The sequence below is a fragment of the Telopea speciosissima genome, chromosome 7, assembly GCF_018873765.1.
Source record: "Telopea speciosissima isolate NSW1024214 ecotype Mountain lineage chromosome 7, Tspe_v1, whole genome shotgun sequence".
Classification (NCBI taxonomy): Eukaryota; Viridiplantae; Streptophyta; class Magnoliopsida; order Proteales; family Proteaceae; genus Telopea; species Telopea speciosissima.
The window spans coordinates 65908791-65922402 of NC_057922.1; the positions used below are offsets into that span (position 1 = coordinate 65908791).

Here is a 13612-nt window from a genome sequence, read left to right on the forward strand (position 1 = left end):
AGCTTCTTGGAGTCGTCTGCATGAATCGAAGTGCTGTCTTGGTGTGGGTGACCTTTCCACTTGACAAGGAAAGCATGGTAACCGCTGCCATGTCGAGTGGTCGTGCATATCATCCAGGATTTCTTTAATGATGTCTTCGGTAAGTGGCTTTAATTTGGGCAGCCTCAGCATATGTTCAAAGTTACCTTCATCTGAGCGATGTCCCAAGTACAGATGTAGATCAGCCACATTAAACACATTGCTTATTCCCATATCAGCAAGCAACTCGAGCGTACATAAGCATTAGGTCCAATATGTTTCAGCACCTTGTATGTACCCATCTTCTTCGGGTGAAGCTTGCTATTGACACCCGGTTGCTGTCTCTCAGGGTTAACTTGACCATGACCATGTCTCCAAGCTTAAACTCGACATACCGTTGATCCTGATCAGCATTAGCCTTGTAAATGTCATTGCTGAGAGCAATTCTTCTTTTAACATCAGCGTGCACCTCTGTAATGTGGCGTAAGAACTAATCTGCTTCAACACTGACCCTAGCTTTAGGGGGTAGAGGAACAAGATCAATGGGACGCCTTGGCTGAATTCCTAGTAAAATCTCAAAGAGAGTACGTCCTGTTTTCCTGTTCACTGAACTGTTGTAAGCAAATTCAGCAATGTCTAGAATAGATGGCCATGTCTTCTCATGATCTCTGACTAAATACCTCAATAAATGGCCCAAACTGCGGTTTACCACCTTTGTTTGCCCATTAATCTGGGGGTGGAAAATAGTAGAGAATAGCAGCTTGGTGTTAGTCTTCAACCACAATGTCTTCTAGAATTAGCTCATAATCTTCACATCTCTGTCAGAGACAATAGTGCTTGGCAGCCCATGAATACACACTATTTCCTTGAAGAAAAGCTTAGCCATACGATAAGCATCAAGTATCTTGCTACAAGGAATAAAATGAGCCATTTTCGTAAAACGATCTACCACTACCGTAATGGAATCATACCTCTCTCGTGTAGGTGACAGCCCAAGAACAAAGTCCATACTGATATCAACCCAAAGTGCAGGAGGAATTGACAATGGTGAATAGAGACCTGTGTTCTGCTTGTCTCCCTTTGCTAACTGGCAAACTCAGCACCTCTTGATAACATACTCCACATCCTTGGCAATGTGAGGCCAGTAGTAATGATCAGTTACCTTTAGGATGGTCTTGTCCTTCCCAAAATGTCCTCCCAAGCCTCCTCCATGTAACTCCCTGATGATGTGATGGTGTAGGGAAGAGTCTGGTATGCGCAGCCTTGTTCCTAAAAACACATATCCATCATGAAAAGCATATCTAGGTTGCTGTCCACCCTGATGCAAATCAACATATAGGACACTAAAGTCTTTGTCACTAGCATACTCATCACAGATCTGCTCGATGCTAAGTGCATGTGCTGAAAATGTGCTCAAAGTCTCTACTTTTTGCTCAGTGCATCAGCCACTGTGTTTACCTTTCTTGACTTGTACTTCAAAGCAAACATGAACTCCTGTAAATAGGCAACCCACTTTGCATGATGGTTGCTGATTGCCTTCTGTGAATGTAGATGCTTGAGTGCTTCATGATCAGTGTACAAAATAAACTCCTTACCAATAAGGTAATCTCTCCAATGGTGCAACACTTGAACCACAACATAGAGTTGGTAGAGTACCTCTTCTTTGCATCATTAAGTTTCTCACTGTAAAAGACAATGGGGTGCCCTCCTTGCATCAACACACTTCCTAGGCCAATATGAGAAGCATCAGTAGCAACTTCAAATATTCGGTCAAAGTCTGCTAGGCATAATGCTGGAGCTTCCATGATCTTCTTCTTGATTAGTTGGAAAGCCTTAGTTGCAGCTGTTGTATACTCAAACTTTCCCTTACTCAGCTTGGTGCATTCAGTGATGGGTGCCATAATTGCGTTGGAATTTTTGATAAAATGCCTTTAAAATAATGCCAACCCATGAAAACTCCCCGATTTCATTGAATGTCTTCGGTGTAGGCCATTCAACAATGCTTCTAACCTTTATCTGGATCAGCCACAACACCTCTTGAGGACACAATAAAACCAAGGAATATAACCTTTGGTAGCATGAATGAGTACTTTTTGAGATTAATAAATAACTTCTCCTGCCTAAATACTCTCAAAACTTGTTTCAAGTGGTCAATGTGATCATCAGGATTCTTACTGTACACCAATATATCATCAAAGTAGACAACCAGAAATTTACCAATGAAAGGGCGTAGTACATATGTCATGACTCCCATGAAAGTATTAGGTGCATTAGTCAGACCGAAGGTCATAGCCTTCCACTCGAACAAGTCATCCTTGGTTTTGAATGCACTCTTCCATTCGTTTCCAAGCTGTGTACGAATTTGATGGTAGCCACTCCATTGATCAATCTTAGAGAAGATCATAGAACCGGACAGCATGTCTAACATATCATCAATCTATGGAATGGGGAACCTGTACTTGATGGTAATTTTGTTGATTGCTTTGCTGTCTGCACACATAGGCCAAGAACCATCTTTCTTTGGAGTCAATAAGGCTGGAACAGCGCAAGGGCTGAGGCTCTCTTGAATGAACCCTTTCATTATTAACTCATCTACCTGCCTCTTTAGTTCTTCATGCTCTGTAGGGCTATGTCGATAGGTGGGAAGATTAGGCAAGACCGAACTAGGTAGCAAATCGATTGCATGCTGGATGTCTCTCAAAGGAGGTAGTTCATTCGGTAACTTCTCTGGTACCACATTAAAAAAATCCGACAGCAGCTCTTTAATGGGTTGTGAAAGCTGTATTTTTGGCTGTGGAGTGGCTTCTTTGCTAATTAGTACCAAAATCAGACCTGAATTCTTGCTGGTTTTCTCAAACTCTTTCTGTGGAACAGCAAGTAGTTTCTTCCCATGACATGTACCCTTTTGATTGATGTGCAAGGACTGTAGTTGGCGCAGTTCAGGAGGTAAGTTAAGAGGATGAAACACTATTTGCTGTCCCACACTTCAGGAATATACACTGGTTCTTTCTTCCACCAATTGTATCATCTTTATCATATAACCATGGTCTACCCAGTAGCACATCTGTCATCCTTATGGGAATCACATCACACCATATAACTTCCGATTAGCGATGAAGATGCAACGGTACGGAACAACGCTGGTTTACCTCCATCTTATGCCATTCAGTAGAGATACTTTATATGGTTGTGGATGTTTTTCAGTCTTCAATCCAGCCCTCTTAACAAAAAATTCAGACAGCTACCACTATCAACAATAGCCTGGGCGTTGTGATCTCCTGAACGCATGCAAGAGTAAAAGATGCAAGTGCGTCGCCAGTCTTCCCCTTTGGTTTCAGTCACCAAAACTCCAGTAGCCACGTGAACTTCATAGGTATCTTCATTATCATGTACATCATCATAGTATCCAGCTTCATAATCCCTATCATCTATGGGGTAAGGATGCAAGCCATCATCTTCTTCAACTGTATCTTCCTTTTCAGCAACAGCAATAGGCTTTCTATGATGAGGGCAGTCCTTAGCATAATGCCCAATGTCTTGGCAGTGGAAACATCGGACCTTGTCAGTGCTAATCATACTAGATTTTTATGTTTCTGATTGTCTCTCTAATATAATCTTAAAAACTTGTAACAAGTGTGTGTTTTAAATCTGTTGGTAGTCTCTGTAGGAACCCACTACGAAGTCTGTTAGTAGCATGTTATCTATTCTAAGTTTGACAAAGCATCTGAAAGCACTGGCTCAAAATATATGTTGTTCGTACTTGTTTGGGTTTGTTGATTTGCTCTTTGTTGTGCAGGGAAGTGGCTTGGAAGTAGACAAATACGATGTAACTGGGCGACGAAGGGTGCTGGTGCCAATGATGAGAAGCAAAACCCGGATGCAAAAAGTGTGGTTGAGCTAACTAATGGAACATCAGGTAAAGGTTCATTTGTGTAATGGGGACAGTTGTAAATGCCAAGCCTCTTGGGATTTTAGAGTGTGTACATGAACAATGTTGTTTGGTTGAATACGATGATGCTTTTGAACTTCATGATGATGATGCTTGGTAGTTATAGTTTTTATACTTTTTATCTCAGTTTCTAGGGTTGAGGCAATATTATGGTTTCGTTTATGTGCAGAAGATGGTCAGGAGGCAACTAATGACGATGGGCCAGAGAATAACCCTCAATATACAACTGTTTATGTGGGTAACCTTTCTCCAGAGGTAAGAAATCATCTTCCTTCAGCCTAAAATCTTTGTTATTTTCCTCCTTGATCCATACAACTGAGGTTTTTCTTTGGTTAAAGCCTTCTTGGTTAAGTCCAAGCTTTTAAGATTAGTTTGAAAAAGCATTTCCTGTGGCAGTACTTGGTGGCCATTAAAAACTATCAACCTTTGGCAGTACTCTTCCCTTCAGGTCCACGGCATGATGTGCTGTATGTTTAATACTGATTTTTGTGCCCCCAAAGCTGGAACCATCATCATTTCACCTATATACGACTCCCAATGCTTTTCTATCTGAAGCAAATTAGGGGTTGAAAATTGTTCTCCTAAATTTGGAATATCTAGCATGGATAAGTTTCTCATGGATAAATTATTCACAGGTTACTCAACTTGATCTCCACCGGCACTTCCATTCTCTTGGTGCTGGTGTAATTGAGGAAGTTCGTGTGCAGCGTGATAAGGGCTTTGGTTTTGTTAGATACAATACTCATGTGGAAGCTGCCTTGGCCATTCAAATGGGCAATGCTCGAATTCTGTGTGGCAAGCCAGTTAAGGTAACTTTTGTGGCCTCTTTCATTTATCCATAGATTGCATTTATTCAGTGGTGTGATTTTGGCCCACTGATGCACTCTAATTTCACAAAACCTTAAGATTTTGTGAATCCCAACCATAGTTGTCAATATGTGTCCTACGCCTTGTTTACATTTTATGAGTTTACGTTGTTTTATGTTTGTTGTTTTTTTTTTATGAATATGCGTATATTATATCCTATGTTTTGTATATTATATGTTGATTTCTCATATTAGGTCATTACTTAAATAATTAAATCATATTGCATTGGTAAGGATTTTATGTAGCATATTAAACACAATTATATAAAATTATTGTTATATTACATGTACTCATATACTACACACCAAAGGTTGAGTTTGGTTGCGTAAATCTTTTGAATGTGGTCTGATTGTGGATGGTCATCCACTTGAGTTGCCATATGTTGAATCATAATTCCAAAAAATAAACTGTTTGATTATCATGATTCTGTGACGTGATTCTTCCTGAAAAACTGTTTGGTTACCCCGAGTCTGTCAGTTGGATTCACCCTGAATCTATTTGAAAAACTGTTTGGTTACCCCAAGTCTGTCAGTTGGATTTACCCTGAATCTACTTGAATAACTGTTTGGTTACCCTAAGTCTGTCAGTTACTAAACCTTTCATTTAAAAGTATAAGACACATTAACCAAAAAAAATACGATTACCACATTAGTGTTCTCAAATAATTAATTAAATCCAATTACCACCCAACCTTATATAACCTAAAATTATTAATATGCCATTGCTATGTGTGAGTGTGAGCTTAGGTGTAGGGGCAGCAAGGGGTGGGGGTGAGTGTGTGCTCAGGTGTAGGGGCAGCAAGGGGTGAGGGTGATGTCAGTGTTGTGTTTAGGGGTAGGGGTAGCAAGGGGTGGGGGGAGTGTGTGCTCAAGTATGACAACATAGAGGGTACGACTCAGTATGACTCAATAGCTTTCATTTGAGTAAAACAAAAGTTCAGATTCCCCCAAGCCTCACCCTATTCTGATGGGTAAATCAGTTCACTTCAAGATAAGAAATTAAATAAGAAGCTACTGCTACATGAGAGTCGTGATGGAGGTGCTCTTCCTTTTGAGCTAAAGACTCACCTACCTACATAAACCATGTCATAAAAACATATAGCAACTGAACAAGAACGAAAAAAACATTTGAAGCCAACCCACAGACATAGTTGTCATGGCGTTGCCATGGCGACGCCATGGCGTCCTGGCGCTGGAGAGGGCTGCATGGCGACCTACGCCATGGCGACCCTCTTCGATTTCTTCTTCCTGTCTTCGATTTCTTCTTCCCTCTTCGATTTCTTCTTTCCCTCTTTAAATTTCTTTCGATTTCTTCTTTCCCTCTTCAATTTCTTTCGATTTCTTCTTCGATTTCTTCTTCCTGTCTTCTTTCCCTCTTCGATTTCTTTTGATTTCTTCTTTCCCTCTTCGATTTCTTCTTCGATTTCTGAATTTTCTTCTTAAAACTTGAGAAACAATAGAGAAAAAATAAAACATGGCGAGCATGTCAACCATGTTTTATTCAGCTTTTGGTTTCACAAGAGACATTAGCATCCAAGTAGTCTCTTGCAGAGGAGATAAAATAAACTCTGTTTTATTGCCTGCAGAGAGATGGATAATGACACAGACCCACTGCAGTTCTCTGAATTTTTACTGTTTGGAGAATACCTACACCCAACTACACATACCTATCTCTCTCTCTCTCTCTCTCTGTGAACATAGGATAGCTAATCCATTCTCTCATTTTTTTTTAAAGGTTTTGATCAGCTTTAGTAAGATGAAGTCCAATACATAATCATCACTAATATATTGGTTCAAGATCAGCTTGTAACCCTGTGGTCCATTAAGTACAAGTGAGAACTAGGCTGAGTGGTTTGATCAAATTTTCCTATCACACAAACCAAATTAACAAAGGAGAGTGGATGAATTGCCCTAGTTCTCCATCTACAAGTATGCCCTTAATTATGAGAAATAACTCTTGAACTTGGATTGAGTTTAACAAAGAGTAGACAAGATTTAATATTAAAAAGGAAAGACATGAGAATGAAGAAACAAAAAAGAAAGTAAGAAACATCATATAATAACAAAGCCAAGAATCAGACTTGCCTAGAGGTGCATTCCTCCATTCATCATCTGTTCCCTTTTTCCTTCTCTTCAGTTTTCTCCTTCAGACAACTCTGTGGTTTCTGTAAATTGGTGTCAAACAAATATTGTCTAATAGAGGATGTTCTTTTGGCCAAGTAGGGAGAAGGGAGAAGAGGAGGAGGAGGATTGTTGGACTTAATTGGTGAAGTTTGTGAATTTTGATTGTGGCGGTAGTTTGGTTTTGTGCATACGATTCTTTGATTGTGAAGTAAGAGAGAGAGGGAATTAGGTGCCCTAACATGCGAAATAATAAAAAAAATCCCTTTTCAAGGACGGTAATTGGTATGTATCCAGTGAGAGGGACTGAATTGAAAAATATGAGCACTATTTCGTTTGATGGCTAGATTTCTTTATGTATTTTATGGACCCTTGGATCTTTTGGCTAGTAGTTGAGACCATTTTGTTTGTGGCAAGGCAAGGCATGAAAGTGAAAGTGAAAGAAAAAAAAAGAAGAAGAAAGAAACAGAAAGGAAAGTGGAATTCCTTGGGACTAAACAGGGCACTGTTGCCTCAGGAAGCAAGATGACTTGTTTGAAATTCCTTGGAAGGAAACTAAAAAAAAAACACTCTTGCATCAATGTCTCAATGTCTTATGGATACATGTAAAAAGCGAAGCTACCAAGTATTTGGGTGTCTGGTGTATGCTCCACCATGTCATTCAGAGAACAGTGGTGGAGTGGAAATAGAGTTTACTGTTGAGAAAGAAAAGAGCTTTTTCTTTAATGCCTAAATAGAAAGTATGGTAAAAAATATTCAAAGCCTAAGTCTTTGGTTCCATCGATGCTATGAGTAGTTTACTTAAAGGTGAGTAGTGTTCAGAAGATATGAGGAGAACCCTTAATCTTGATGCATGCTTATTAATTGAATTGATGTGGGGTGATAGAATCCAAGTGTGGGGGAGCCTTTGGCTCCCTGATCTTTAGTTGAGCATTCTTAGAGCTTGGGTGCACTATCCTACTTATGCCATGATTAAAATTTGCAGCATCTTTTTGATTTATTGAATTTTGGGTGTACATTCACTACAAACACCCACGAGACAAAACTCGTCCACTAGAGGTAACCTAGGGGTTTACAGGCTTGTTGCACATGTTAAGTGCAACTGTGATTCCTACGAAAATGAGTTAGGATTTTTGCATTCTAGATTAGTTTTTCTTTTTGTTTACTTGAGGACAAGTAATGTTCAGGTGTGGGGGAATCTGATGAGCACATTTATGTGTGAAATCTTAGGGCATAAAGCATACATTTTACCACACTGGATAGAGTTACTCGGTGCTTTCTTGTGCTTTTTAGGTTTTTGGGCTATTTATTGCTATTCTGGACTATCGGGGGTTACATCTCCAAATTTACACGTAAAGCTGCCCAATGTTTTTGCATGGCTGTGTTTAGAGCTAAATTTTGAGCAAGATGGACGTGACGGAATTTAATTTCGCATCCTTTTAGGCCTCCATGCAAGCAATTATCTTTTCCGGGCCGTAAAAGAATAAGGGGCCAGAAATGAGCCAAAATGCAGGCCCGGGCTAGTATGTATTTTTGGAGAGTTATATTTGGCATCAAGGAAGACAATTATGATCTAGGGTTGAGATCCTCTCAAGCATGTACCCTCTTTTTGCATTCTTCACTATTGGAGGAGAGAGAAAAGCCACATGGGGCCTACACCTGCTCACATGTGACCAAGGGTAGGATGGGAATAGTTCTCACTGAAGCAACCAAGGATAAAGGAGGAATTTCATATTCAAATTAGAAGTTTGACTAGAAAGTGGGCTGCAAGCAAGGATCGGCCAAGTGGGATTTGCGCAAGAAAGAAAGGAGAAATAGTAGGAGAGATAGGAGGAAAAAGAAAAAAAAAAAAAAAGAAGAAATAATTCATCCCACTCACAATTCTCTTTCCTAAATTTCCTAATCTCTCTCCCTCTTTCCTAATCTATCTCTCTTCCATCTCAATTCCCACTCATGGTCTCTCATCTCACACATACCCATCTCTCTCACGTTTCTCTCTTATTTCCTATTCCCTCCACTAAATTCTTTCCTTTTCTCTTATGCCACCTCACCTTCCCACCTCTAATCCCTAACTAACTCCCATATCCCTAACTCCCTTCTACGTGCCTAACCTCTCCCATATCTTTATTTTTTTATTCTTTTCTATTATATCTCTCTTTTTCTTCCCTCTCTCCTAAAATCTCTCCTCTCACACAATTCTCCACGATTTTTAGAGCACATGATGGGTATTGTGTTATTTGTTGAGTGGAAGCCTAGTCGTCACCATTACTTTCTCTCTCCTCCAACTTTCCAAGGGCACTTTTGGAATTTTACTATGGATAGATTTCTTTTGAAATAGATGTTCTTATTCTTGGAAGGTTGAAAAGTCAAAGATGCCTTAATCTCATTGCTGGGAGAAGGCACCTACAAAGATAAGGAAGCACAAGTTTAGAATTAGAAGGTTACTTTTTGAAAAATAGAAGGTCTATGTAACTAGGATTCTTATCTCTTAGTTTCTATTTTTTATTTTTTTTCTTGGGGATCAGGCCTTATTCTAAAGGGAAAGAGAGAAGAGAATCAAATTTTTGGGGAAGATTCTCTCTACCCTAGTCCATTTTCCACGATTTTTAGAGGGAGAGAAGCCCCAAAATCATTGGAAGCCTCCCTCCTTCTCTTCTCTTATCTCTTCTCCTCTCCTTCCCCTTATAAATACCCTATATCATTCTCTTGTAAAGTTGTTCAATTGCTTAGTAAAATTCTTCTTCTTCTCCTTCTAATTTGTGATTTTTAGCTTTCTAGTTCTTAGTTTTGATTTCATAAGTTTAGTTTAATGATTGTAATAGGTTTAATTCATGCTTTAATTTTATGTCTTCAATTTGGTTGTAATAGTTTAATTCTAGTTTAATTTTAAAGCTTTATAGTCTAGGCTTCTAATTCTAGTGAGAAGAATTAGAGACTTGGAAGAGGAAGCCATGCAAGGATTGTTCAAGTGTTCAAGCTTCTTCAACTACATTCATGTAAGGCCTAATTAATTCATGCACTTTCAACTTTGGTAGAAGGGAGTATTAAGTTCTTATTTTTATTTTTATGTTCTTCTTCTTCTTAACCTCTTAATGCTTCTAGTTTCTAATTTCTTCTTCTTATTCTCTACCTCTTTCTTCTTCTATTAGTTTTATTTTATTAGTATTCTCATCTCCATTAATTCCTCCATTCTATTAGGAATTTTTATCCTTCATTATTTTTATTTTCATTCTCATTCTCTATCTCTCTAATTCAATCATTCTTTTAGGATTTTATTTTTTAAGCTACTATTATCATCATGCATTATGGTAGGATTTTAATTTAATTATTTCTGTTTTAATTTCACATTTGGTAGCACCATTTCAAGTGTGAGAAGTAGCAATTTCAATCCGGTTCAAGCACCTTCGAGTTTTACATCTCTAATATCTTAGTGTCATTCTCCCTCCCTAATCTCGATAGGTTAGATGCTTGTGTGTTAGGATGCCAATTCAATTAGCTAGATGCTTGTGAGTTAGGATGCGTTAATTTTCGTTAGTTTAATTAGTTTAATTTAACACTTTAATTTGGTTCACTTTGCATTGCTTTAAAGTGAGTAAAATAGGGTGGCGTATATCTCCTTGAGTTCGACCCCTAGCTATGATTGATCCGTACGTTTGCGGTTATTATTTCTTGCAAACAAGTTTTTGTATCTCCTTGAATTCGACCCGTAGCTACGATTGATCCGTACGCTTGAAAACTTGTTTCCAAGAAATAATAACCGCAAGCGTACGGATCAATCGTAGCTACGGATCGAACTGAAGGAGATATACGCTACCCTATTTTACTCACTTTTAAAACAACGCAAAGTGAACCAAATTAAAGTGTTAAATTAAACTAATTAAACCAACGAAAATTAACGTATCCTAACTCACAAGCATCTAGCGAATTGAATTGGTGTCCTAACACACAAACATCTAACCTATCAATACTAACGCGGATTTTCGAAGGAATAAATTGCAGCCACATATCACGACGACATAAAAAAAACAAAGAAGAGATTAGAGAGGGAGAATGAGACTAAGAGATTAGAGATGCAAAACCCGAAGGGGCTTGAACCGGATTGAAATTGCTTGCTTCTCACACTTGAAATGGCGCTACGAAATCTGAAATTAAAACAAAAATAATTAAATTAAGATCCTAACATAATGCATGATGATAATAGTAACTAAAAAATAAAACCCTAAAGGCATGATTGAATTAGAGAGAGAAAGAATGAGAATGAAAATAAAAATAATGGAGAATGAAAATTCCTAATAGAATGGAGGGATTAATGGAGATGAGAATACTAATAAAATAAAACTAATAGAAGGAGAGAGAGGTAGAGAATAAGAAGAAGAAATTAGAAACTAGAAGAATTAAGAGGTTAAGAAGAACATAAAAATAAAAATAAGAAATTGATACTCCCTTCTACCAAAGTTGAAAGTGCATAAATTAATTAGGCTTTGCATGAATATAGTTGAAGAAGCTTGAATACTTGAACAATCCTTGCATGACTTGCCCATCTAAGTTTCTAATTCTTCTCACTAGAATTAGAAGCCTAGACTAGAAAGCTTTAAAACTAAATCAGAATTAAATTATTACAACCCAATTGAAGACATAAAATTAAAGCATTACAACCATGGAATTGAAATCATAAAATCAAGCTAGAACTTAGAAAGCCAAAAACTAGAAGAAGAAATTTCACTAATGCCTTTGAACAACTTTACAAGAGAATGCTAAGGGGTATTTATAGGGGGGAAGGAGAGGAGAAGAGATAAGAGAAGAGAGGGAAGGAGGCTTCCAACGATTTTGGGGCTTCTCTCCCTCTAAAAATCGTGGAGAATGGAGTAGGGTGGAGAGAATCTTCCTCAAAAATTTGATTCTTCTCTCTTTTCCTTTACAATAAGGTTTGATCCCCAAGAAAAAAAATAAAAAATAGAAACTAAGAGAGATAAGAATCCTAGTTACATAAACCTTTTATTTTTCAAAAAGTAACCTTCTAATTCTAAACTTGTGCTTCCTTATCTTTGTAGGTGTCTTCTCCAAGCAATGAGATCAAGGCATCTTTGACTTTTCAACCTTCCAAGAATAAGAACATCTTTTTCAAAAGAAATCTATCCATAGTAAAATTCCAAAAGTGCCCTTGGAAAGTTGGAGGAGAGAGAGAGAGAGAGAGAGTAAGGGTGATGACTAGGCTTCCACTCAACAAATAATACAATACCCATCATGTCCTCTAAAAATCGTGGAGAATTGTGTGAAAAGAGATTTTAGGAGAGAAGGAAGAAAAAGAGAGATAAAATAGAAAAGAACAAAAAAATAAAGTTATGGGAGAGGTTAGGCATGTAGAAGGGAGTTAGGGATACGAGAGTTAGTTAGGGATTAGAGGTGGGAAGGTGAGGTGGCATAAGAGAAAAGGAAAGAATTTAATGGAGGGAATAGGAAATAAGAGAGAAACGTGAGAGAAATGGGTGTGTGTGAGATGAGAGACTGAGTGGGAATTGAGATGGAAGAGAGATAGATTAGGAAATTTAGGAAAGAGAATTGTGAGTGGGATGGATTATCTCTTCTTTTTTTTTTTTTTTTTTTAATTTCTTTTTCCTACTATTTCTCCTTTCTTTCTTACGTAGATCCCACTTGGCCGATCCTTGCTTGCAGCCCACTTTCTAGTCAAACTTCTAATTTGGATATGAAATTCCTCCTTTATCCTTGGTTGCTTCAGTGATTACTATTCCCATCCTACCCTTGGTCACATGTGAACAGGTGTAGGTCCCATGTGGCTTTTCTCTCTCCTCCAATAGTGAAGAATGCAAAAAGAGGGTAAATGCTTGAGAGGATCTCAACCCTTGATCATAATTGTCTTCCTTGATGCCAAATATAACTACAAAAATTCAGACTAGCCCGGGCTTGCGTTTTGGCTCATTTATGGCCCCTTATTCTTTTATGACCTGGAAACGATAATTGCTTGCATGGAGGCCTAAAAGGATGCGAAATTGAATTCCGTCACGTCCATCTTGCTCAAAATTTAGCTCTGAACACAGCCATGCAAAAACATTGGGCAGCTTTACGTGTAAATTTGGAGATGTAGCCCCCGATAGTCCAGAATAGCAATAAATAACTCAAAAACCTGAGAAGCACAAGAAAGCACTGAGTAACTTTGTCCAGTGTGGTAAAATGTATGCTTTATGCCCTAAGATTTCACACAGAAATGTGCTCATCAAGGATCTTCAGATGTATCTGGTTACTTGTATTTATATAGAGTTTCAAGGCTTCTATTGGGAATAAATGGATGAAACAAGAAGGATAAAACAAGACAATGGTAGACACACACCATAGGCCCCACTTTCTTGATTTTATATTTAGTGGCAGGTGTATCTCCAAAGTCATGAGAAGAGAAAACCTTTAGTTAGAGTGGAATCTAAGCTTAACCATTTATTGATACATGGGTCCCCCCCACCCCTAAATATTGAATGAAAGACTTGAAAGGAATTTTCCATGAGTAAAGGAATTAATACTATGATTCATTGACTAGCCAATAAGTTAGAGATACAGCTTCGGCTACTAATAATCAAGTCTTAAACCCATTAACTAATCACATAACAAGATGATCAACACGTCCTAAATATATCCAGCCAAAACTCTC

General features: G+C 38.2%; 1 protein-coding gene across 1 annotated transcript in view; it reads left to right on the forward strand.

Moving 5' to 3' along the window:
• The window catches only part of LOC122668138 (oligouridylate-binding protein 1-like), a 42569-nt gene that overhangs the window by 9254 nt on the left and 19703 nt on the right, over nt 1-13612 (forward strand). The window contains exons 9-11 of the mRNA XM_043864719.1: nt 3815-3934; nt 4137-4222; nt 4603-4776. Of these exons, the coding sequence (XP_043720654.1) occupies nt 3815-3934; nt 4137-4222; nt 4603-4776 (380 nt within the window). The remainder of the gene's footprint in view (nt 1-3814; nt 3935-4136; nt 4223-4602; nt 4777-13612) is intronic.